This window comes from Melanotaenia boesemani, chromosome 9 (assembly GCF_017639745.1).
Source record: "Melanotaenia boesemani isolate fMelBoe1 chromosome 9, fMelBoe1.pri, whole genome shotgun sequence".
Taxonomy (NCBI): Eukaryota; Metazoa; Chordata; class Actinopteri; order Atheriniformes; family Melanotaeniidae; genus Melanotaenia; species Melanotaenia boesemani.
In genome coordinates, this window is record NC_055690.1 from 33,652,057 (window position 1) to 33,677,280 (window position 25,224).

At 38.7% G+C, this 25,224-nt stretch overlaps 1 protein-coding gene across 1 annotated transcript; it reads right to left on the bottom strand.

The window, feature by feature from the left end:
• Nucleotides 1-1,261: 1,261 nt before the first annotated feature.
• Nucleotides 1,262-22,172, bottom strand: LOC121646236. Its single transcript, XM_041995137.1, has 11 exons — nucleotides 22,164-22,172; nucleotides 22,005-22,048; nucleotides 12,412-12,514; nucleotides 10,817-10,926; nucleotides 10,444-10,538; nucleotides 7,191-7,407; nucleotides 5,058-5,167; nucleotides 4,711-4,822; nucleotides 3,930-4,131; nucleotides 1,771-2,073; nucleotides 1,262-1,666 (listed from the first exon to the last, which is right to left on the bottom strand). Exons 3-11 carry the CDS (start codon nucleotides 12,483-12,485, stop codon nucleotides 1,528-1,530), a joined length of 1,362 nt encoding a protein of 453 aa, XP_041851071.1. The 5' UTR covers nucleotides 12,486-12,514; nucleotides 22,005-22,048; nucleotides 22,164-22,172; the 3' UTR covers nucleotides 1,262-1,527.
• Nucleotides 22,173-25,224: the final 3,052 nt, after the last annotated feature.

Sequence of the window (25,224 nt, forward strand, 5' to 3'; positions counted from 1 at the left end):
GTGACATGAACCAAATGGAGGATGCTTTAGTGGGTATCACTGAAAACCGGTAGTTAACTTTATATAGAAGTATCATTTTGAGTGTGTATTCAGTTTGTGTTCTTCTGGGGAGACATGGTAGGTGTCCTCAAGGAAGGAGTTCTAACTCAAAGCTTCCTTGTTTTTTTTTCTTTTTATGGGAAGAGAGGGAAATTAATTTTCTTCTCATTACTGCTTTTCCTGCTTCCCAAAGAACACATGGTTTCTGGCATGTGTCATGGTTTCTGGGTTTTGGTGTGTGTTTGATCATGGTTTAGGATTTTGGTTTTTGTCATGTTTAAGTTCGGTCTTGCTCTTGGTTTATAGTTCTTGGGTTTTATCATGTTAAGTTTCTGTTATGTTCATGCTTTAGGTTTTCAGTTTTGTCATGTTTGGTTTTCCCTCTTGTGTTCCTGTGGTTCCTGTTTCTGGTTCATTAGTTCACTTGGTCTAATTACTCATTCACTTCAGCTGTTCCGTGTTACTCCTCCTGTGCATATATACCCCATGGTTTTCAGTTTGCTCCTGTCAGATCCTTACATGTGGTTCATTCCCCTGTCGTGTGTGGTTCCCTGTCCTGTGTTTCGAGAAATAAACCTTGTCACCAGCAAAGTTCTGCCTCCTGCCTTGACTGCCTGCATTTGGGTCCTCACCTCCGCCCGCTACACGTGACAGAACGTTGTTGTTTTCTAGATATAAGGACCATTCTCTTTCAAAGTAGCTGATAAACTCAGGATCTTTAAGTAATGACGTATTAAATCTCCAGATTCTAGTTGCTACTTTATTGTTCTTATTTCTTAGAGTGAATGATACTGGTGTGTGATGGTAATGGGATGGATTCTGATATCTGACATGTCACTCATCAGCAAGCTGCTAGTTAAGAAATAATCTAATATAGAATAGGAATGGTGAACTGACCAGAATAAAGTGTATTCTGTTAGTGTGGGATGGTGAGAATGCCAAGCCTCACAAAGAACCAAAATTCTTCATGGATTATTTTACAGTTTCTGTGGATTTCCAAACTCATTGACTTCCTGTGGTACTGTGTTTGTCCAATATAATGTTAAAGTCACCGCTTGCGTGCCAAGCCATCCCATGGTAAGAGGCAGTCTCAAACAACATCTGGGACATCTGAAGTTTATCCAAGTGAAGGTTAGTTTACACTTTATATTTTGTTACATCCACGCAACAAAACACATCTCCCACATTTTCGAAAAGCTTGTTACACCTCTGGTCAAAAAACTTAGATCAACTCAAAACTTTATTTATAGAGCACTTTAACACGTCAGTTGGACAAATTCTTGAACCCAGCATAGAAGATATTAATCTAAAAGCCACATAAAATGCAAAGAAAAAACAGAAACAATAGCAATAAAATGATAAAACAATAAAATACTAAAAACACAAGAAAACAAGAAAACAAGAAAACCTAACCAGAAGACCAGCAGCGGCAGTTCAAAACAAAGACTAATAATTGTTGAAGTACAGTTGGGTAAACACACAAAAAGCCTAGCATTTGCTGTTCTTTGGTAGAATTCCACTTTCTTTCAGCACCGTATTAACAGCTGGTACAAGGGGTTTGCTGTAACTCAGTAGCCGGCCATCATAAATCAGGTGGTCAGGTCTCACCCATGTTTCTGACTGGATTCTAAACAGGCAGAGACACAGCAGTTAGAGTGGTGATGCAAGGAGACAAAATTATTTAAAGCTACCTAAAAGAAAGATGAGAGCTGTAGAGAGGCATCAACTCACCTTGAGTGGCATATCCGTGCTATGTTCCTATCAACCAAAGTACAGCCTTTCATTGAGCTTAGCACCCCATGAACGGTCGGGGTGAACACAGCTCGGGGGCTGACGATAATCTTGTAGTTCTCAAACCGAATCTTAGAATCGACAGGCTCCTGGTGCAGGTGAGCCAGGATGTTCACCCCGGGTATGTTTTCCCAGCAGCCTTGTGCAGGCAGTGTTGGTGAGACCGGAAACAAGTTATTCTCAAACGCGTAACACATGTCAACACCGTACTTCTTCTCCAGCAGCGGTAACACCTCCAACCAGCTGGTGAGAGAATGGTTTGGAGAGTTAAAGCTTTATAAAATAGCAATATGTAACTTTCCAACCTTAAAACTGTGTTTCTGACTCGTTTGATGGAACAGTGACATTTATTACGTACATTCCTGCAGCTGTCATTGCACAGCAGCGTCCCGAGGCTGGTGTTGTACCGAAAATAGCACCCCTGCCGTGAACTCACCAACAGCAACCATTACCAGTCTGTTTATATTTATCTAAATAGAGTCGTTTCTGCAGGCTGTTGGGTGAGTGTGATAATCTATCTCTCTCTCTATCTATCTATCTATCTATCTATCTATCTATCTATCTATCTATCTATCTATCTATCTATCTATCTATCTATCTATGTCTATAAAAGGCTCTTTTCTTTATCTGAACCGGGTGACTTTATGACTAACAGGAATTTTAGATCCTATTTTTGTACAAGTACAAACTACATCTCTTTAGAGGACAACAACCACCCTTTGATATTAGCCCAAGCTTTAGCCATTTACTGTTCTGACCTGTAATCAGTGGTTTTCTTATCAACGTGCACTTTAGCAACTCTTTGACTCATGTCTCACCTCAGTGTAAATCTATAATGTATTACTTATTCTCGGAAGAAACAAGTAAACCTGAACAACCTGACAGTAGCTGGAAGGCATGACTCCATAACTCGCCCATGGAAGATTTACGATCTCACAAAGAACAAATTGGACAAGTTCTGGGGAAAAAAAAATCTGAAGCAGAGTGACAAAGGAGGTATAATAATAATAATAATAATAAAGTTGGGTGCACTGACTGGTTTAGGGGAACCTTCCACATGTCTGTCTCTGTCACCCACTTCTTCCTACTTCCCTCATCCTTGCTCTGCAGAAGCCATTCCGGAAACAGTTTCTCTTTTTAATTCTCTGGAAACCCCCCCACATTTCTCTCGCTGCCTTTCCCATCCCTGTCAGGACTCCTGGCTGTTGATCCAGACCCCCTCACGCCCCCTCTTTCTCCCTCTCTTGCTCTCACACTGGCAGGGAAATATGCAAATTCCTCTCTTTCTTTCCTTAATTGATTAATTGAAGCCCAGGCCTATTCAAGGCCTTGTTTGTGTACTGCTCTTTTCTCCCTCGCTCTTCCCTCTCACAACCTACTCTGTTGTTCCTTCCACATGAAGGGGATGCATCTCATGCACTGGGACTAATAACAACACTGTACTTAGGATTACAGTTTGCATCAGAAAGTTTGTAGTTGAACAAGTATAAACGGCTCGGTGTGGTAGCACAGTCATGTCTATCTATCTATCTATCTATCTATCTATCTATCTGTCTGTCTGTCTGTCTGTCTGTCTGTCTGTCTGTCTGTCTGTTAGTCTGTCAACAGCATATGTCAAAACAGAGATTCACATTCACACAATCCAATAACAATAAACAAAACAGGATAAATAAAATCACCGCTATGAACAAAAAGAGTGACCAACCAGGTCACTTTAATGGTTATTACCATGTTTGAGGTAAAATTACAATTACACTTTTATAAAAAAAAAAGAGACTAAACTCCAGAAACTGGTCTCCTCATTTCCCAGACGTTGGCAGACATTTGTTAAAAGAAGAGAGGATGCTACACGTTGCTGAACATATCCCTGGAACTACTTTTTACAGACGTGTTGATGCCGTCAGATTCACTATCAGCTCATATTTTCCATCACATGGTGAAATGTCTCTGTTTCAACATCTGCTATGATGTTTATCTTCTACTGGGAATAAAATATGAGTTGATGAGATTTAGAATCATTACATTTTACACAGCATTCTGACTTTTGTGGAATCGTGTTTCTAAAACCTCAACAAGAGACTTCATGAACAAAGATCTACCTGTTGACTGATTGAGGCAGAATGAGTTCATCAATGTCCTGCATGGCCACATATTTGGACCGGTACATGTATCTGTAAAGGCAGTCAGTGAGAGCAGGAATCTGGCCGAAGTAGTGAAGTTCCCCAGGACCGTGTTCAGGCAACCAGCCGCGAGACACTTTAAAAAACCTGGATAGAGACCAAGGAATCACTTCCAGTAAACCTGAGGAGAAAAAACCAAGTGGTTTTAGCTTGTTCACAGATCAACAGTAATTAACAGTAAATATACTAAATTTCTTTGTAGTAATTATTTTTTTACATTTTGTTAAAGGGTCAAAGGAACACTTCAGATAAAAAAAAAAGAAAAAAAAAAAAGGAATTTTCTCTCCATTTTTTCTTGGGTCAGCCTTCAGAGTTAAAAAGCTCATTCTAAGCATGGGTGATTACAGTTTAAAACTGAAACTAGGAGCATTTCACTTTTTTTATTTTACAGAAATCCTCCCCTTTCACAGCTCATTGTGGTTTGTAGGGTCAATGTCAATGTTTCCTCATGCGCCTATGCATGAAATCTGCATGTTAACTTTTTTTTAACTTATCTTGCTTTTAATCATTTTAATGTAATTTATTATTTTATTGCGATTATGTGTTAATGCCTTTTACTATTTCTAAATATCTGTAATTCCTTTGTTTTATGTAAAGCACTTTGAATTGTCCTGTACATGAAATGTGTTATACAAATAAACTGCCTTGCCTTTCCATGAAAAAACACAGTCAGGAAATCAGCAGGAAGTAGATACTGGACCTTTGTGTGTGTAGTAGTCCAGTATAAGCTGCGTCTCAGCGCTGCAGTTGGTCTTATAGACGACCACCTTGTCGACTCCCAGTAACTGAAACATTTCTAAACTCTGTACCAGCTGCAACACAACACATATATTCATATCACAAACTTAATCAAAATATGATCATTCATCTGCAAGACCGTCTTCAAAATTTGGTTTCCTCATTTTCATGGTTGTACGGTGGAAAGTAACAGGGCATGGTCCTTTAGGTTTTCTTCTTTTCTCCATCTTGGTCAATATACTTAAAAATATCTCATTCACTTAGTTCATTCTTTATAATCATAAATAAGAAAAGGTGAGGTGGTCTTACCTGAAGCACGTTGGTGAAATCATACATGGTGGAGAGACAGACAGTGAAGTTATAAGGAAAGGAATCACTCTTGGGATGTTGGTTTTGAATTTCCAGAAACTCAAGTTTATCTAAGAGACCACAAAAAGGCAAATTTTAGAAATCATAATTACTTAACTGTGTGTTTAATAAACAGAAAAAATACATTAAATTCCACAGCTATGCAAAAATATGTTGTATTTATATATATTATATAAACACAGCCTCCCATTGAATCATTACTGAATGGATGATGATGTTTCAGCTGCTGTTAAAGTTATTTAACCCTAACTGATGCAGTGAGCAGCTTCTCCTTTCTTAAATAAGTGCGAAGACGCATTTCGTGGTCGTGAAAAAGATGTTAATCTGTTTCAGAAGGGTCAGATTATCGGCACCAAACAAAACAAGAATCTGAGGAGGTTTCTGAAAATACTACAACTAGGTTAAGAACTGTCCAACAAAAACTGGAAGGATGGTGGGGAACCATCATCTCCCAGGAGAAATGTGGTTGGAAAAATATCTTGAATGAAGGTGATCGGTGATGAATCAAATGTTTGGTGAAATAAAATTGTGCTGTGATCTTGGGTTGCTGCAGCTGGTCAGGTGTAGGTTCAGCAATGTTATGTGTCCAAAGAATGAGGTTTAGCTGACTACTGTAATGGAAAATTTTATACACACAACCCTTATAGTTTGTGTTCTACACTTTGTATTGTTAAAAACCCTTGGCTTGTGGTTCACTGAGGGAGGAGAATGACTGTGTACCCAAATAAGGATTTAGTGAGCTCCCCTTCCCCCTTTTCTTTTCTTCCTTGTACCAGGCCGTGAGGGGTTTACCATAATGACCTTCGACCTCGATGTTATCAGCTCATGCTCTGGCTCTATATTAACCAAGCACACATGTACCTCCCCAGACTCGTGCAGCCAAAACTTCTTTGACTGTGGGATTCTCATTGCTGATCAGCTCTTAATTAAGTACTTTGTTTGATTCTCACTTAGTGTGTGATCTTTGATAAATAAATTCCACTACAATCTGGCGTTGTCGAGCAGGATATCTTGAGTGACTGACCGGAGGACCAGAACCCGTGATTGCTCATCCTGGAGGATACTTCAGCCCCTGGGTCAGCCTTAACCGTCAGGGGACGCCGGAGGGAATCTGACCTTTGATAATAAAAATTCCACTACACTACCTGAATATACTGAATGATCAGGTTATTCATCTTCCCTGATGGAACGGCCATATTCCAAGATGACAATGCCAGGATTTATGGGACTAAAATTGTGAAAGAATGGTTCAGGGAACATGAGACATAACTTTGACCCATGGCTTGGCCCCCACGGAGTCCAGACCTGAACCCCATTGTGAGTCTTTGGGATGTGCTGGAGAAGGCTTTGTACAGTGATCTAGATAGAAATAAATGATGTGACCTTGCGGAAGCTTATCGAAATGAGACCAAAGAGAATGAATGCCATAAACAAAGCTGAAGGTGGTCCAACAAAATATTACTGTAACTTTTTTTTGGTTGGGCAGTTTAATTTGGATACACTTTCCTATTGGATTTAATGGAAACTGTGTCCAAACTTTTGACAGGTACTGTATATCTACTGTCCTACACCTGTATAATAAAAAGTTATTCTCCATCTGCAGGCTGTTGGATCACCATAATGTATCTTCCACATTATGATGGTTTCACCTGAAATCAGCAATGAAAATATAAAATGAAAATCCATCACCTTGTCACAGATAAATCACCAAGAAACAGTAAATTTACAATTCATGCATGTGTTGCAAAGATATTTCATCCTCAAACAAAGACCCAACCCTGAATCCTCTTTTTGTCTCAGCCAGTTGGTCTCTCTGTTTTGTAGAGATAATGCAGCTTTTTCTTTTTGAAGATCAGAAATTAGTAGTTATTGGAGCCATTCAAATGGCCCAATTAGGGTCAAAGACTCTCAGATACCTAAAAGACATGGGGCACCATACTTCTGTAAAACAGAGGGGTATGGCCAAGAGGAGTTACAGTATTAGGTTTGATTCAAAATGGTGGTTTAACCATGTGACACATTCCATTGCCAATACTTAATGTCACCTGCAAACCTGCTCTGTGGTTCTAGTACCTTCATCTTTGGGTACAACAGTGGTCACAGCTATATGAGATGGTGTCTGGCAGCCCAACGGGAGGGGACACATGATGTCGGCGGTCCCGTAGGGAAAGCCAAAGTGATCACTATGGATGTGGCTGACACCCTCAGAGATGTACCGCAGCCCCTGGCAGAGTAAGATGCAGATATAGGTTACTGCTTGGCTCCGCAGCACCACTGAAATCACACGAACCTGGAACAAGAAGAAGAATTTTACTTTTAGTACATGGAAAATAATAGACTTTTCTTAATTCATGCATACATCAGAAGCACATGTAAATAACTGTTTCCAGAGTGCAGAAAACGTGTCTGTTAGGTGAACTATGTTTAGCATCCATCTTTACAGAGGAAATTAATATGATGCTGGACAGATGTTGGACAAGTTTTCACCAGTTTCCTGTGAACAAACGCCAGCGAGCAGCCTGGATTTGTGCTATCGGCCATACAAACTGGAAGGCAATGCCCTGATACCTGTTATGCAATGCACACTTTGGTGTCATCAGACGATTAAAGACGAGGACAAATGCTCGTCTTTGGACATGAAGGTGAAGTTGAGAGACAGCAACTCGAGTAGAAGACAGCAACGTGTCCATCACTGTGAAATGATCAAGGTATGTACTGGCACCAACCATGTTTACTGCATTTCAGTGAAAACATTACTGACTGACTTACTTCAATACTTCAGTGACTTCAATACATGGATTAAGTCTACAGTTGAATGAATTGGCAATCATTAGTTATGTTTACACGGACAAATATGTCATCTATCCAACTGAAATCCATCTGATCAGATTCCAGCTGGCATGTTTACATGGACACTGGATAAAATATCCAATCAGTTGTGTTTTTAATTGATGGAAAGATTTAATACAATCGTAATGTGAGACTGGCCATGGTTATGCGGTGTTTTTTAATTTAAAATTAATTACTCAGTATTACATAATTCAGAATTAACAATTGTAAGTCACTTTGGATAAAAGTGAATGTAATGTAATAATGTAATGTAATGTAAAATTAAAGTATTCCCCTTCACGTTTACATGGAAATAATAATTCCAAATTGAGATTTACATGGAACACACTTTTAATGGTCTTCATATAATTCTACTTTAGACCTGGGAGTTGGGAAGGTTTCTGATCGGACAGGGGACAGGTGTGACATATTTATGTCTAAAAAAAGGAAACAAACTCCTGTTCATGCTTCTTTTTGTTTCATTTACAACATGGAAGACCACATAATTAAAGCCATTTTTGCTCTAATTTTGATTATAGCTTTGATGTACCAGCATACTGCTTCACTTTGGTCAGCGAGGAGGCGAAGGAAGGTAGAGTACCGTACCGTAATCATAACGGGACAAGGGAATGAGCATGAGCAGAATGACCGGAATTAATTTAAAGCAGAATGATTGTATACATGATTGACTGGATTTAAATTTCATCTGGAATTGTCATTTTCATTTGGAAATCGGTGTTTAAAAGGTCATTTTAAAGAGGATTTAATTTTCATTCTGAATTAAAGAGGAATTTAAACTCTCATGTAAGCATGGCCATTATCTACCATGACCAAAATCTAAACTACAGTTGCTTTAAACGGCTTTAGTGGAGTTAAGCCATCCCTTGTGATACCACTCAGTTGATCAGGTATGTGCACCCCAGCCGATACAACTACTAGGCCTCTTAAATTTATTTCACACTTAATTAAAGCATACTTTTAGATATTATAATCTTCCAGACCCTTTCTTCCAAAAAGACCACCTTAAATCTTAGTTGAAAACCCGTCCTATTACTTCTGGCCACCAGAAGTAATGATTGTGATGCTATTACACATGACATTACATCATTGAAGATACTATATACTCAACTCAACTCAGCTCAACTTTATTTATAAAGCCCTTTAAAACAACCACAGCTGAAACAAAGTGCTAAATGGACAAAGCAACACATAAAGTACAAAAATCAACCAGGAAATAAATAATATCATAAAATATAATAAAATAATTGTTCACTGTTTTTAAAACATTTTAAAACAATAAGCAATTTTAAAAGAATAAACAAATTATAAACAAATAAAACCAATAAGTAAAACAAACCACAGCACACTAAACAGGAACAGTCTCATACTGGGCTGAAAGCCAAAGAATAAAAATGGGTTTTAAGATGAGTTTTAAAAATAGACAATGAAGAAGCTTGTCTAATGTGGAGAGGGAGCTCACTCCACAGTTTTGGACCAGCGACTGAAAAAGCTCGATCCCCCCTGAGCTTCCGTTTGGACCTCGGTACGTCCAGGAGCAGCAGGTCAGCTGACCTGAGGCACCGAGCAGGAGCGTAGGGGTGGAGTAGCTCAGAGAGGTAAGGAGGCGCCAGACCATTTAAAGATTTAAAAACAAATAAAAGAATCTTAAAATGAACTCTGTAGTGCACTGGCAGCCAGTGAAGTGAGGCCAGGATGGGGGTTGTGTGCTCCCTCTTACGTACTTCGGCTAGGAGGCGTGCAGCTGCATTTTGCACCAGCTGAAGACGTGCGAGGGAGGACTGGCTAACCCCAAAATATAAAATATAATAGAAGAGCTGGACAGAATAGAAAGCTGGACTTCAAGGACTTGATAAGTGATCTTGCCAGCAAGAAAGCTTTACGTTGGGTTCTTGGTGAACAAGGCTGAGCAAGGACAGTGATTGTGAATGAGATTGCAAAGCTTGACTCAGCAATAGTGTACCTTTACCACTTCTTGATATCTTATTTTGCAAAGTTCTACCTTTTAAAATGTGATTATTTAATTTTTAAGACGGCTCCCATCTATCGTTTGGTTGTAAATCTCCACTGTGGTTTGCTTGTGACCATATTACATGAGACTTGATTTGTTTTTCCACAGATTATAAATGCATTTCATTTTCATGGAGGTGGCTATTTTGTATTTAAGTTTTGTATTTTAAATAATTGATCTTGAGATAACGTATTGTTTAGGTATTTAAGAAAAGAGAGATGGGTTATTGAATATAAAGTATCTGTCGTTGTTTTTCTTTTTCACAAATATAGGTATGATGGTCAAAATACCATTAAAATTGTTCATTTTATGTATTTCAGTATCAAAATTTTCATGGGGGCCCCACTTCAGTTTCTTTTCATGGGGCTAAAAATCCCTGGCAGCACCCCTTCTTACAGATTTTGTTGTGTATTAACTGCATGTTTAGTGATCCTGGAGGGAGTTCTGGGAGTAAAACTCTTCACTGACCTCTTTTTCTTCAGTGCGGTGCTCCAGATAAGCTGATATAAGCAGTGTTTTTGTCTGACTGACTGTCACGAAAGACGAAGCTCGTCCCAGAGAAGCTGCATCAGAGAAACAATGTTCAATAAACTAAACTGGAGTTTTAGTGCTTAAAAAAAGTTTTTAAAGTTCTAAATTTATTATGCACACACTGAAAAACAGATAAAAAAGCAGAAATTATGGCAGATATCTCAAAATGGAAACATGAAGTTTAGATTGACCATGACAGTCAGTACTTCAACTTCAACTAAATTTACATAATTTATCAGATATAAGATCAAGCCAAAGTGCTTTAAGAAGAAAACAAAATAAAGAACATGAAACATTTGAAAATGAGTACCAGAAACATTCAGTAGCTTATCCATGTGATCCAAATAATTTTTCTGGGGTGTAGATAGTAGAAGTGTGTCTTCTGGTGACGTCCAGTGCTTTAAGCTGTCCTGCAACGGCCTGGAAAATACAAAACAAATTACTTTACAAATTACAATAAATTATTATTCTATTTTAGCTTTTTACATTATTCTGGGGAAGTTTTTGAACCATGACAAAATTTCCCCAAATGAAGGGATGAACAAATTATTCAGTTGGAATTATCCACCTTGTCTTGTCGAGGCAGTTAATGAAGGTGTTTAGGTGGTAGAGTTTAAAACCTGGTTGTATTTGGGTTTAAAAAAACAACAAACAAACTAATAACAACTGCTTTTTAATATTTAAAAATCTAAGCCAATTTAATGGTATCTTTGGGATGCCAGTTTTTATTATTACTATTATTATTATTATTATTATTATTATTATTATTATTACTTCTTCATCTTCTTCATTTTTACGTACAATCAACATATAAACATTTCTTTTTCAGGACAGCCTCAGTTGTTAGAAAACAAGGCTAAAATTAATGTATCAATAGATATAGCACCATAAAGGCCAACCAAAACAACAAAACAGAATTATCAGGTTGGACCCCTTTTACCTCAGGAACTGCTTTAATTCTTGGTATGATAGACTGAACAAGGTGTTGGAAACCTTCCTCAGAGGTTTTCTCTGTATTAACATGACAGCATCACACAGTTGCTGCAGGTTTGTCGGCTGCATCCATGATGAGAATCTCCCGTTCCACCACATCCCAAAGCTGCTCTACTGGACTGAGATCTGGTGGCTGTGGAGGCCGTTGGAGTCCAATGAACTCATCATGTTCTAGAAAGCAGGTGGAGATGATCTGAGCTTTGTGACATGGTGCATTATCCTGCTGGAAGTAGCATTAGAAGATGCTCCACTGTGGTCATAAAGGGATGGACATGGTCAGCAACAATACTCAGGTAGGCTGTGCTGGTTAAACCAGGCCAAGTTGGTACTAAGGGGCCCAAAGTGGGCCAAGAAAATCTCCCCCCACCATTACACCAACAGCAGCCTGAAGCGTTGATCCAAGGCAGGATGGATCCATGTTTTCCATGTTGAAATGGAGACTCATCAGACCAGCAACGTTTCTCCATCTTCTATTGTCCAGTGTTGGTGATTCTGTGAATTGTAGCTTCTGTTTCCAGTTCTTAGCTAACAGGAGTGACCTTAAATAACCCTAACCCTTAAATCCCCTTTCTTCCTCATTCTGATGCTCAGTTTGAACTTCAGCAAGTCATCTTCACCACGTCTACATGACTACCTGCTGCCATGTGATTGGCTGAGTAGAGATTTGTGTTAAAAAGCAGTTGAACAGGTGAACCTGATAAAGTAGATAGTGAGTGTACCCACACAGTCTGTGATGAGTGACAGGGTTTCTCTTCATGGAAAACATATTTAGCATTCATTCTGAAACTGTAAAATGTGTCTGTACTTTGCCCTTTGGTCAGTAGTAACAACTTACTGGAGCTAAAAAATAATTAATTAGATTTTGGGATTCATGTCATCGGTTTCCATATGACAATGATCAGTTCCACTCACTTGTACATCCAGAGCAGTAATGTGGCAGAAAGGATGAGGATGGCAATATTGATGTACATCAACTGTCTCAGCATCTTCAATCGTAGACCACCGGGGGTGATTGCTGCCTTAGTGCAAAGAAATAACCAGTCAGAGCTGCTGTTGTGGTTCTGCAAAAGATTCGTCTAGAAAACAGAAGTAAATGAGTTATTTTTATTTCCTCTCAGCTCCAGCAGTTCACATCCTTTCAGAGTGTTACAATAAAATGTCTCACATTAAAGAAATAAAGAAACAACCCTCTCCTAAATGGCAGAATCAATGCACTTAATAGAAGAGATTGAATGTGTTCACAGTTGATCTTCAACAAAGGTTGTGGTTTTCTGTCTGTACTTAGAACTGTTCTTGTATTATATTCAAGTATTTCATATATATATAATTTAACCAGCATTTCCAATTCAGAACCAGTTTTTAATTATAGATTACAACATTTTAATCCTACTCACTGTGTGAGAAATCTGGGAGTTCTTTTGACTCTGAGCTGGATTTTACTACACACATCAGAAATATAACAAGAACTGGATTTTAAGATCTTAAAAACATCACCAGTATCCGCCCATTTCTCTCTCTTGCCAGCACAGAGGTGCTGATGCATGCTTTTATTTCTAGTAGATTGGATTACTGTAATGCCCTGCTCTCAGGTCTTTCCAAAAAGTCCATTTCAAACCTACAGCTATTTCAGAACTCGGCAGCACATGTTCTGACGAGGACCAGAAGACGGGAACACATAACACCAGTTTTAAAATCACTTCATTGGCTCCCCGTGCATTTCAGGATTGATTTTAAGGTTCTTTTGTAGTTTATAAATGTCTTGGTCCTCTTATTTATCTGACCTTTTTTTAAATTATGAGCCATTGTCCTCATTGACCCAGAGGAGAACTACCAAGCAGCTGAAAACATAAGGTAACTAGAGAGCTAGCAGACCGGGGTTCTGACTCTGGTTGTCAGGACAGAGACAAGAATCCGCTTTCAACAAGGAAGACAACAGGAGCAGCTGAATATAAATTGTGTGATGAAAATAAGGTTGTCACTGTGAAGAAGATCTTAAAATTGGGAAACCTGATCTAGTGGGTTTGAAAAGATAACGTCTGAACCAGAGTGAGTAGGTTCTAAAAGAAAACTGAATCATGTTAAACAAAGAGAGAGATAAACTGCACAAAGAATAGAAAAAACAGAAGGTGTACTATCTAAAAAAAAGTTAACAAAATAGTAAAGTATAAATAAAGCAAAGTAAAATAAAATAAAAATTGAGAAAAACTAAAATAAAATAGAAAATATAATTAAAAAAGGGAAAGAAGGTGTATTAAAAACTGAGCCATATAGTGTTCATGATTATATTTCTGTGGCTGTATTAAAAGAAAGTGGCGTATGTAAGGTCTGGCCACAAGGGGTGATATTGCCACATTTGTGTTAGTTTGGCCAGCAGAGATGTTTGTTTGTCAAATATTGCTTTATGTAGACAACATTCTGTTGGCCTCATGACAGAGAAAGTTTGCCGAACAGATTCTGTAGCAATACTTGTTTTTTAAAGTTTCACTTTTCCAAAACAAGATAGCATTCTTGTCACGCTCCAGACACTTGTCATGTATGGCAATGCTGGTATGAAAACCCCATTTCAATATAGAGAGATGCGCACACTTAAATCCAGCTACATTATTACCAACATCTGATAACAGAACACCCATGACTACTTTACCAAGAGCACACAGAGTACTTTACCCAGACCAGATTTACTGGACACTGAAATTAAAAAAAATATATCTAACTAGTTTGTACATGGCTCTTCTAAGAAAAATCATGAGGGCAAAATGGCTACAGATTATGTAGTGGTTGATTCCAGTCATACCCTAAAATCAGATCCCTTTCCAAAACATTATTCTGCCCACGCAGAGGAAATTATAGTTTTATTTTTTTATTTTATTTTTTTTAACCCTGTCCTGTCCAGCATCCTAACATACAGAACAGTGGTCTGTGTGCCATATTTTGCTTGTCAGATTTGCTCTACCAGGGGGGACATGTTATATACATGGCTGCCCTTGATATTTTTATTATTTTTATCATAATCTTATTTCCTTTAGTCTTTATATGTCAGTTCCGAAACCAACAGGGAGATAGAGGAAGAGGGAGAAAAAGGGAGAAAAGGACAGGATAAAAATGTGTAAATAACAGCTGTCTAGGCTGCCTAAAACACACCACAAAAAAACAATATAAACTACCACAGTACTACATGATACATAAAGAAAAATAGGATAATGATGATATGAAAAAGTACAGTAGTCATCAAACGTACCTGCAGAGAAACATTCCAAGACACAAACATCAGCAACATCTAGTGAGAAGCGGATGGAGAGACGAGCACGTTTGTGAGCATGCACGTGTGAACGTGCATGTGTGGCCATGCAACAAAGAAGAAATCTGTACTTGCAAGGGGGCCGTGATCACGCCGCACCCCGAAGCATCAGCGAGGGATGGGGGGTGCCCGAGGCCCCAAAGGCCCAGCACGTCCACAGAGCACCAAGCCCAGGACAGCCAAAGCAGACAGAGCAGTGGACCACTCAGACCAGAGCAGAGGTGCTTCCAGACCGGAGCCCCCCGGCGCGACGGGGCAGGGGCACCGGTCAGCCCAGGATGACGGCGAGCAGACCCAGTGGACGCCGCGGTGCGGGCCACATGGAGAGCAGGTACCCCACAGGCCCAAGGGCCACCCATTACCCCAAGTTGTTAGGTCATCTAGTGGACTAGAGTTGAGCCATTTTAGGACATATTGCAACCTATTAACTAGGAAGTAATGTTCAAAGTTAGGCAGGTCTGATCCGCCTCTATCTTTCGGCTTATGTAAACTTTTTAAACTGATCTGGGGAGGTTTATTTTTCCAGAGAAATCGGGAGATGTGTGATTCTAGCAATTTAAACCAGGTGGAGGGGGGGTTCATAGGAATCATAGAAAACAAATAGTTGATTTTGGGTAGAACCATCATTTTTATAGTGGCAACTACAGCAAGATCATCTTCTATAGTCTTAAGAAGGTGAATGTGATTAGGTTTTGTTAGTTCTGAGAGCCTGGAGGGAATATTTACACCCAGGTATCTAATGTTACCTGATTGTAAGGTGATGCTGGGTAGATTCTGAAAGCTACAGTTGATGGGTAGAACTGTCCTCTTAGACCAGTTAACGGAGTAGTCCGACAGTGATGAGAATTTATTAATTAGTGTTATGGTCACGATGTAGGAGAGACTGGGGACAGTTGCAACAATTTTTTCATTTCTCTCAGTTAATCAGAAACCATTTGGATTAGACGTGCCAACTTTTTATATGTTGAACTTACATCTGTCTACTATTATCCCATACCATTTAAAGATGAGTACATTTGATATATCGGTCACAGTATTTATTTGAATGGAATAAGTCAGATGTTGCAACTGACCCCAACCATGGGGACGGTTGCAACATTTTAAAAATACAGTAAATTAACTTTAGTTTAGTATTTTGAAAGTATGTATGGTTTTACAATATTGTTTTACGATGATACTTTATAAAATTAATCAAATATCAGTGGAGTTATGTTTGTTTGTGTGGAACAAAGGCCTAACTTGGGTCAATGTGCAGATGTTACAGATGCTATTCAATCTCTCCATATTTAATTGTTAGACAGGAAGAAGAGAACAATTTGCAATGCAACTTTTATTGAACATGTATCTATTGTACAAAACTGCAACTGTATAAAAACAGATTTTTGAACCTTGGGTTTCCTAAAAGGTGAACAGATACCCCAAAATGACACAGCTTATAAATAATAACAAACCCTCCTTCCCCCAACATTTCTGCTGGCTCAATGATTTTTTAACTGGTTCATTCTGAGTCACAGTTGTGGCATGTGTAAAAATCACCTCCACCTGTAAAATCTTTATGTGCCCAGGACTTGCACATCCAGCATCGCAGCCACACTTCCCTGGATTTCGAGTAGCTTTCCAGGCACACAATGCCGACATCTTCTTCCTCTTCAGAGTCTGACTCTTCTCTCTTTCTTTTTGGCTGATCTTTTGTTTTCTTTACTCTTGTCTTTGTGGTTTTCTTTTCTCCGATTCTTTTTTTTTTACTTCTGCTGATGATGTTTGATGCTTCTTCCAAAATACTGAGGGGAACCCCTCTTTCAGTAACCCTCTTCCTCACTCATGGCATACTGAATACCAACATAATACATTTAAAATGATTACTTATTATTATAATTATCATATTATACTATTATAAATTATTAAATATATTATTATATTTTAAAAAAATACTGCTGTGTGGTCTGTTTTGATATGGCTGCTTAGGACTAACTGTCCACAACCTGGCAACTGTGACAGAGCGTTTGCTAGCTAGACACACTGAGTGTGTCTCAAACCGCGCACTTACATAACTGCACTGTAAGGTAGTGCGTAGTGCGCACTAAGCACTACCTTCTGTAGTGCACACTATCGTGGGTAAGTCCTGATCCAAATTGAGCTCTAACGTTTTGCACTTACCGGTAGTGACGTACCAGCTTAGCAGCGCCGCTCTGTTAATATACTTTTTTTTTCTTCCAAAATCACGTTAACATACGTGTTTGCATGTCATCATACTTTTATGCTATTAAATTCCTTTTAAAAGGTCTCATTAGTTAAACAAAGAACCGCGGCCTCCACTGTATTAATCTATCTCAGTTGATAATATAAACCATCAGCACACGTTCATGTGTCTTTGCATGTCTCCCCCATACTTGTTAGTATAAAGTGCAATTTAAAACACTAAAAAACAGCTTTTAAATATGCAAAGACATCTTAACTGAATTAAAGTATGTTACATTATACATCTGTTTTCATTGGTGTTTACACTGATACGTTCACGTCTTTCAACAGGAAACCGATTTTACTAGAAACCATCATTTAAAATATGAAATGCAGTAATGAAGACGCTAAAACAGGGATACAGAAAACATTTTATTTAAACTTTTTATTAAAACATTTCTCTCTTGCTGCCTCCTCTTCTCCACAGCAGCGTCCTAGCCCGCAGGTGGTAAATGCCTCAGTGCCACTGCTGGCTCGGTAGTTTGATGCCACAGTGACCTACGGTGAACACAGAATGGCAGTTTATATAAAAGCAAACATTATTATGTATTTTATGGGTACTTTGCAGACGCTTATCTAAAGTTTTGTACGCTGTACTTCGTCAGCGAAACCATGGAAACGGGCCGGTTCTCTAAACCAGCGATGTTTTCTAATCAGTTTTCAGATCAAGGACCATTTCGTTTACGCCAGAGACCCCGCAGTGCTTAATCTGGAGGTTCAACAATCATGAATAAACATATGGAACCTATAGCATTAATCATTTTTAACACTTATAGCCCATCTACATCCGCGAAATCGGCTATAAAACTGCTAACATTTACGTTGCTAACTCTACTGCAGCCTCCAACAAATGATCAGATCCATAACTGTCATCAGGGATAGAAGAGATAAGAAGCATGCTGCAGTTTATATTAGAATTATGATCAAATAACTTCATACTTACAACAGTTGAAAATACCCTCCGCCTGCATCGGTATCCCTAAGTCGGTGGCTGCCAGCTCTGAAAAACTGGTTGAAAGTCCCTCCCCTTCTGCTACGTCAGCAAGATGGCGTCCGTTTAGTGCATGTAGTGTCCATCATTTCGCACTAGATCTTTGGCCGAGTTTAGGGCAGCATCCAGGTACTTTCAGTGCACTGAGTTTTTACTGAAATTTCTGTGTCAGCGCACTAAGCACTTAAATGTAGTGTTCGAGTATAGAAGTGCGCGGTTTGGGACACACCCACTGTCCTTGACATATGCTAACAATGCGACTTAGAAGTCAACAAAACAATGATTCAACCTAAGTAAGTTTTGATTAATTCATACAAAAGGCCAGGACAGTATGACAAAAACACAGCACTTGAAAAAGATTACTTTCATACCTCCAAAACAAGTTTTTTCCATAAAATGGAGCAGCAGGTGTTAAATGTGACTTCTGTGTTTCTGGTGGGGGGAGGGTCTAACTGAGCATGTGCAGTATGGGTGTTATCACTCTAGCATGTTCCTGATTGGAGGAATAAGACTTGGTGCAACCATCCCGTTGCAACTGACCCCAGTCTACCCTAGCTGTCCATTGACATAAAGTTTGTCCGCCGAGATTACAGCACAGGCTCCGTCGTCCAGGAATTTTCTCCTGATGGGGAACAAGATCTTGCAACGCTCCAGGATTTCTCTGGGAAACTGATCGCTCATGCTGAGGTCAGTCCCATGAAGCTGTCTGCCGCAACGCTTCACCTCTTCTTTTTCTTTGTGGAGAACGAATTTAGCTACTATCGGCCTGGGTCTGCCCTCTGTTTTTTTGTTCTTTTTTTTTTCTATGCGGTGAACTTGATGAAAGGAGATGGCTTTTACCTTTTCCTCTGGAAGTTTCAGGTTGGTTCTAATAATTTTATTTTTACAGCTGCCTCTGTATCTTCCTCCACCTGCTCAGAGATCCCTGAAATAACAAGGTTATCTCTTATTGCTATGCAACTTTTTTTTCCAATCCCTTAATCTTGAAAATAATGTGTATTTTCACATTTTTATTTAGCATATATTAAGATAAGCTCTTCATCTTTTGTTATAAAGTAACTTGTAAAGAGTGGTTCCTTTTTTTTTCATTTTACAAACCATAAAAAGGGCAATGTGTTATTATGTGTTGCTTAAGAAAATAACATCCAGGTTCTATAAACACCACTTTGTATTTGGAAAACAATTTGTTTGAATTTAATTTATTCCTACATGTCACATGATTTTTCAACACGGTAAAATCTAAAGATTAATCTGTCTTTTCCTAGGGTGCAGTCCATCAGGATCAGGATTCCCAGCCAGTAGCACTTATATTATATCCTACCTGTATGTGTTTCCATCTACATATTCCTTATATAAAGCCTCATTACTGCAGCACACATGAGGAATTTATGTTTTCAATTACAAAGTTATCCAGGGGACACAGATTCTGGCAGACTGAGAAACACTGGCTGCCAGAATCTGTGCCCCCTGTATAACTTTTGTAAATAAAGACCAAACTTCCTTATATTTATTGTCATAAGTATGAATTATCTGAGTAATCTACAAATTAAAAACAACTAATATTAGTGTATGATATAAGCTATAGGGGACAGATTCTGGCAGACTGAAACGGCTGCCTCCAACTTTAGTGGAGAAAGTCTCAATTCCTTCCTATTTTCTAAAGTACTAAACTATGATCAGGTGTGCAAAACACCTTGTATTGTAACACAGACTGAGCTTGAAAGAGAGAGGACAAAGATTGTATGCACAGAATGATGGTGGAACTTCAGCTACTGGTACCTTAAAAAATATTAAAATTACAAAAGCTTTCTGGTACTAAGTATTAATTTCTCTGAAGGAAGTTGTATATTTTAAAAGATGTATCATCCAAAAATAGGCTATTTGCTATGTAAATGCCATTTATATATTTGCTATATAAATACTGCAAAGTTCTGCATGCCTGTATGTTTCATATCAGTCACTGAGCCAAAGGAAGTGTAACAATCATTGCAGGTTTTCTGAATAGTGTCCTATCTTATTTCTTAACTTCTTACAGCGAGTTTGACTTTCGTTACAGCATATGTAATCGACTCATGACGGAAATAGTGACATAATAATGATGTTAAGTGATTATGGAAACTGTGATTGTGGAGGGAAACAGTTCAGGCTGTAGTGTAATAGTTTACTGTTCAGTGGGTGATCTGAATTGTTTTAAATATAGAGCTACAGTAATATCGACCCAGCCGCGACCCGATCTCGGATAAAATAGATGGATGGACAGAAAGCTAAATAGTAGCTGCCGATGAAAAATCGAAGCAAGTATTGAGCTAAACGCTATAAGAAACTTGGTAAAACCTTGCTGACACAACAACCATCAAACAATGATTTAAGGAACCTGAACGCTGTTTTTTATTTTATTATTATTTTTTACGTGCTGAGATCCATAATAGCGAAGATGTTTAAACGCTACAGAAGGGGTGCACGCTCCCACGTCAGAGGATACAATTTCTGTCGGGGATAACTGACTTGGCACGACACCCGGCATGGAGACTGGATAGCTTCCTGTCGATGGAGATTAAGATATCCGTCGTATTGCTGCCGGTTGGAGAAACTTGGCTGGTCGCTTCAGGGGAATCCGCCGGGAGAACCCTTCTGGAGCCGGTTTTGGAGGCTGATGCCGCAGCGTTGTTGGACTTTCCCATTACGATCCGCTGGAAGCTGTCTTCAATGAAATCCGACGGGCTGGTGAGATCTTCTTCGCTGTAGTCCAGAGTGACCGGGTTGGTGTGGTTTGGAATATCGACACTTTTTATATTATTATTATTATAATTATTATTAATTTTTCTCTGTTAGCTTGGGGCGATTGATTGTTTTTAGTAGCGCGCCATGTTGATCCTGCCAAGTCTCGCATTCTCATCCTACTCAGCCTCTCCGAAATTATAGTTTTATCTGAGGCCTGTAAATTATCTAAAGAACAAGCAGTGACTATCTATACTGACAGCCAATATACCTCCCCCCACTACTCATGTTTTTGATCAGCAGTAGTATTATAGGGGAATGATAACATCAAAGGCAAGCCAGTCTGAAATGCAAAACTCAAGTACAACCAGGAGAACCCGTGCAACCTGAAATGACTTCCTTGACACCTTCTTTGATCTTTCATATTCTGAAAAGCAGTCTGAAATGCAAAACTCATGCAAAAAAAATAAACCTATGACAAGCAATATAATTTGCTATTTGTAAATGTACCACACATACAAATACCAAGGACTACATTTTGTTAGGAAATGCCAGAGCTGCAAAGGCAGCTGCACAAAAGCAAACCCCTTTGTTGCTCTCAGACACAACAATTGATCTACTAACGTTGAAGGACATGCAGCAAGCATCTCCAAGCACTGAAAAGAGACTGTTGAAAAATATTGCCTAATCATAATAGACCCTTACTCAACATGGGTAGAAACCTTTCCAGTGTCCCATCCAGACGCTCTAACAGTAGCAAAGATATTGTAAAAAGAATATATATATATATATATTATAGCACCCCAAGTAAAATCTACAGCCATAATGGAACTCAGTTTGGAAATGATGTTATTTCTAAAAAAAAAAAACAAAAAAAAAAACAAACAAACAAAAAAACAAAACAAAAAACAAAAAGACCAAAGACTGCAAATAGATTTAAAACATCACTGTGCATCAAAGGGCAGGACTGGTTGAGAGACACAATGTCATAATCAAAAACAGACTCAGGAAAACTATGAAGGAGACGGAAAAAAAACTGGATATCTTGTTTAGACTTGTTTAAACTACACATGCATGTAACACCAAACTCTAAATAGGCCTGACTCCATTTGAAATCATGTATGGACGAAGATAGGCTACCTCGGTTTGAAATGCTCTCATCAGAAGATCAATGTGAACAAGATTTAGTAGATTTCATGATTAAAATGTTAAAGACAAAGTAGGTCCTTAATGCTAATAGAATACCAGATGCCTCCCTACCTTCACAGGACACCAGTGATCTCACTGAAGTTGGTGACGGAACCCTAATCAAGAATATAAAAAGAAAGAATTGGACCACAACCAGGAGGGAAGGACCTTTCCAGTAATTGTGTCCCACACTAACCACTGTCAAAATAGCTGAAATGACATCCTTGATACCTTCCTTGATCTGTCAGATAGTGAAAGGCAAACAACTTTAATTTAGTTTCGGGATCAGGTTTTGACAAGACTGGCATCAAAAGGGAGGCGGGGCCAATAAGGACAACTTGTCCTAAACTCAGTGAAGAAATCAGCAGTACTACCAGTCCCTTAGAAAAGATATAATAATAGATTAGAAATGAAGTGGTTACTAGTTTGTTTGTTTATTTATTAGATCCTCATTAGCTGCTGTCATTTCACAGCAGCTACTCTTCCTCCTCTCCACAAAATCATTAACTCAATACATCCATTAATTAAAATACATAACATACACCTCACAACCACACAAACATCAAACACAAAGACACTTGCTCAATGTACAAAATAACATCTATAACACAGAAAGCTAACAACGGCATTGTAACTACATTTCCTCTCCAAACTAAGGAATTACATTATCTCACCACTCTTAAAACAATGTAAAAAACAAGTCAGTAGTTCACTTCTAAACTGACAATATTATTCCTGCCAAGTAATGTTGTAGAAAACTTTACCAAGAGTCTGGAATGAGTAAAAGTATATAAGGTTTATTACAGGAGAAGTATTGAATACAGAATTTCTTGCAAGTAATGAGAGTGGTTGTCCTGACTGGCATGAAGTCAAGACTCTGGGGAGGCAAGAGGAAAAACAAGTTCTACATTTCTGTAGAAAGACTCTTCCTTCCTGAACACTTTGGGTGGACACACAACTCCAAGAGCTGGTGTCACAACAACCTCACATAGTCGTGTCTCCACCAGAACCAGTCTGACTAAGAGTCTGGGGAAGGACCAGATAAAGGTCATCTTACCCTCGTAGTGAACTTTTAACAGAGCATGTATATAAAGAGAATAAATTTTAAAAGTGAATTAAGGCATAAAGAATAAAAATGTACAATGTAAAAAGTGTAATAAAAGTAATTATAGTTGTGACTGTAATATTATATAGAGAGCATAATAAGTCAAATTTCTTCCACATAAGCATCCTTTATAATGAAAATACTGAATAACACCATGAAAAAATTATTTTCCTGCTCTTCCACAGAACATTTTCACTTAAGCATTAAAAAGAAGAAAAGCATAAAAATGAAATGTATGTATGACGCTCCAACAGTAGCAAAGATATTGTGTAGAGAAATAATCGCAATATACGGCACCTCAAGTAAAATCTACAGCCATAATGGAACTCAATTTGGAAATTATGTTATTCATAAAAAAAATAAAAACAAACACACAAAAAAACAAAAACAAAAAAAAAAAAACAAAAAGACCAAAGACTGCAAATAGATTTAAGACATCACTGTGCATTAAAGGGCAGGACTGGTAGAGAGACAGGCGGCAGTGGCTCAGGCGATAGAGCAGGTCGTCCAATGATCGGAAGGTCAGCGGTTCGATTCCCGCTCCCGCAGTCATCTGTCTTTGTCTCCTTGGGCAAGACACTTAACCCTCCTTGCCTCCAGTGTTGGCATCGCTGGTGTATGAATGTGTGGATGAATGTTCGGTGATGGTCGGAGAGGCCGTAGGCGCAGACTGGCAGCCACGTTTCCGTCAGCTTGCCCCAGGGCAGCTGTGGCTACACACGTAGCTTACCATCACCAGGTATGAGTGAGGAGTGGATGAATAATGGATTCACAATGTAAAGCGCTTTGGGTGCCTTGAAAAGCGCTATATAAATCTAATCCATTATTATTATTATTACAATGTCATAATAAAAAAAAGATTTAGGAAAACTATGAAGAAGATGGAAAAAAAACTGGATTGAAATCATGTATGGACGAAGATAGGCTACCTCGGTTTGAAATGCTCTCATCAGAAGATCAATGTGAACAAGATTTAGTAGATTTCATGATTAAAATGTTAAAGACAAAGTAAGTCCTGAATGCTAATAGAATACCAGATGCCTCCCTACCTTTACAGGACACCAGTGATCTCACTGAATTTGGTGACGGAACCCTAATCAAGAATATAAAAAGAAAGAATTGGACCACAACCAGGTGGGAAGGACCTTTCCAGTAATTGCGTGCCACACTAACCACTGTCAAAAAAGCTGAAATGACTTCCTTGATCTGTCAGATAGTGAAAAGCAAACAACTTTGATTTAGTTCTGGGATCAGGTGGTGACAAGACTGGCATCAAAAGGGAGGCGGGGCCAATAAGGACCACTTGTCCTAAACTCAGTGAGGAAATCAACAGTACTACTGGTCCCTTCATACCTGTCAGCTGACATCACAGACACGTTCCACTGCGTTCGAATGCTTGCCGCTGTGATATTGAGTACCTCCACTGAGTACCTGAACTAGAGATGGGATTTATGGCTCTTTGAAGGGAGCCAAAAGACTGGCTCGTTCTCACAATATCTTACAAAATTTCACAATATATAAGAATGACAAACAATCAATGGCGTGTGTGTGTATACGTGTGTGCGTGTGACTGTGTGAAAGACTTCATTAAGTGTTTTTATTCTTATGTTTTTAATCATGTAAAGAACTTTGTGTTGGCTATGACATGAAAAGCGCTTCATAAATAAAGTTTGATTTGATTTGAAGAAGGCAGTGTCAAACATTTGTACATAAAAAGAATGGCTCACAAATGAACGGCTCACAGCTGTGAATCGGATCCCATTGTTCATTTAAAATTTTCGCTCAAAAGAATCGATTCGTTCATGAACGTCACATCTCTAATTTCTAACCTGAACCACACAGGTCGTCGGAGATGCCGTCAAAATGCTGTGCAGTTGGGTGTTACAAAAAGAAAGGAGACTGAGATATAGCCTTTTATCGATTACCAAAGGAAGAAGAACGTCGTCAGAGATGGCTTTCAGCGATCAGGAGGGCTAACTGGACGCCGACTGCAAGTAGTCGTCTGTGCAGTGTACATTTCATATCAGGTGAGTTTCAATGCAAGCTAGGTTTAGCTTGCTTTAGCTAGCGCGGTTTGACGAGTAAACTTTTCAGAGAATTAAGTGATTAGATTATATCTGATTAGACACTTTGTGCAACAAATGCATTTGATTAGCATTTAATATGAAGATCTTACAACAGAGATAG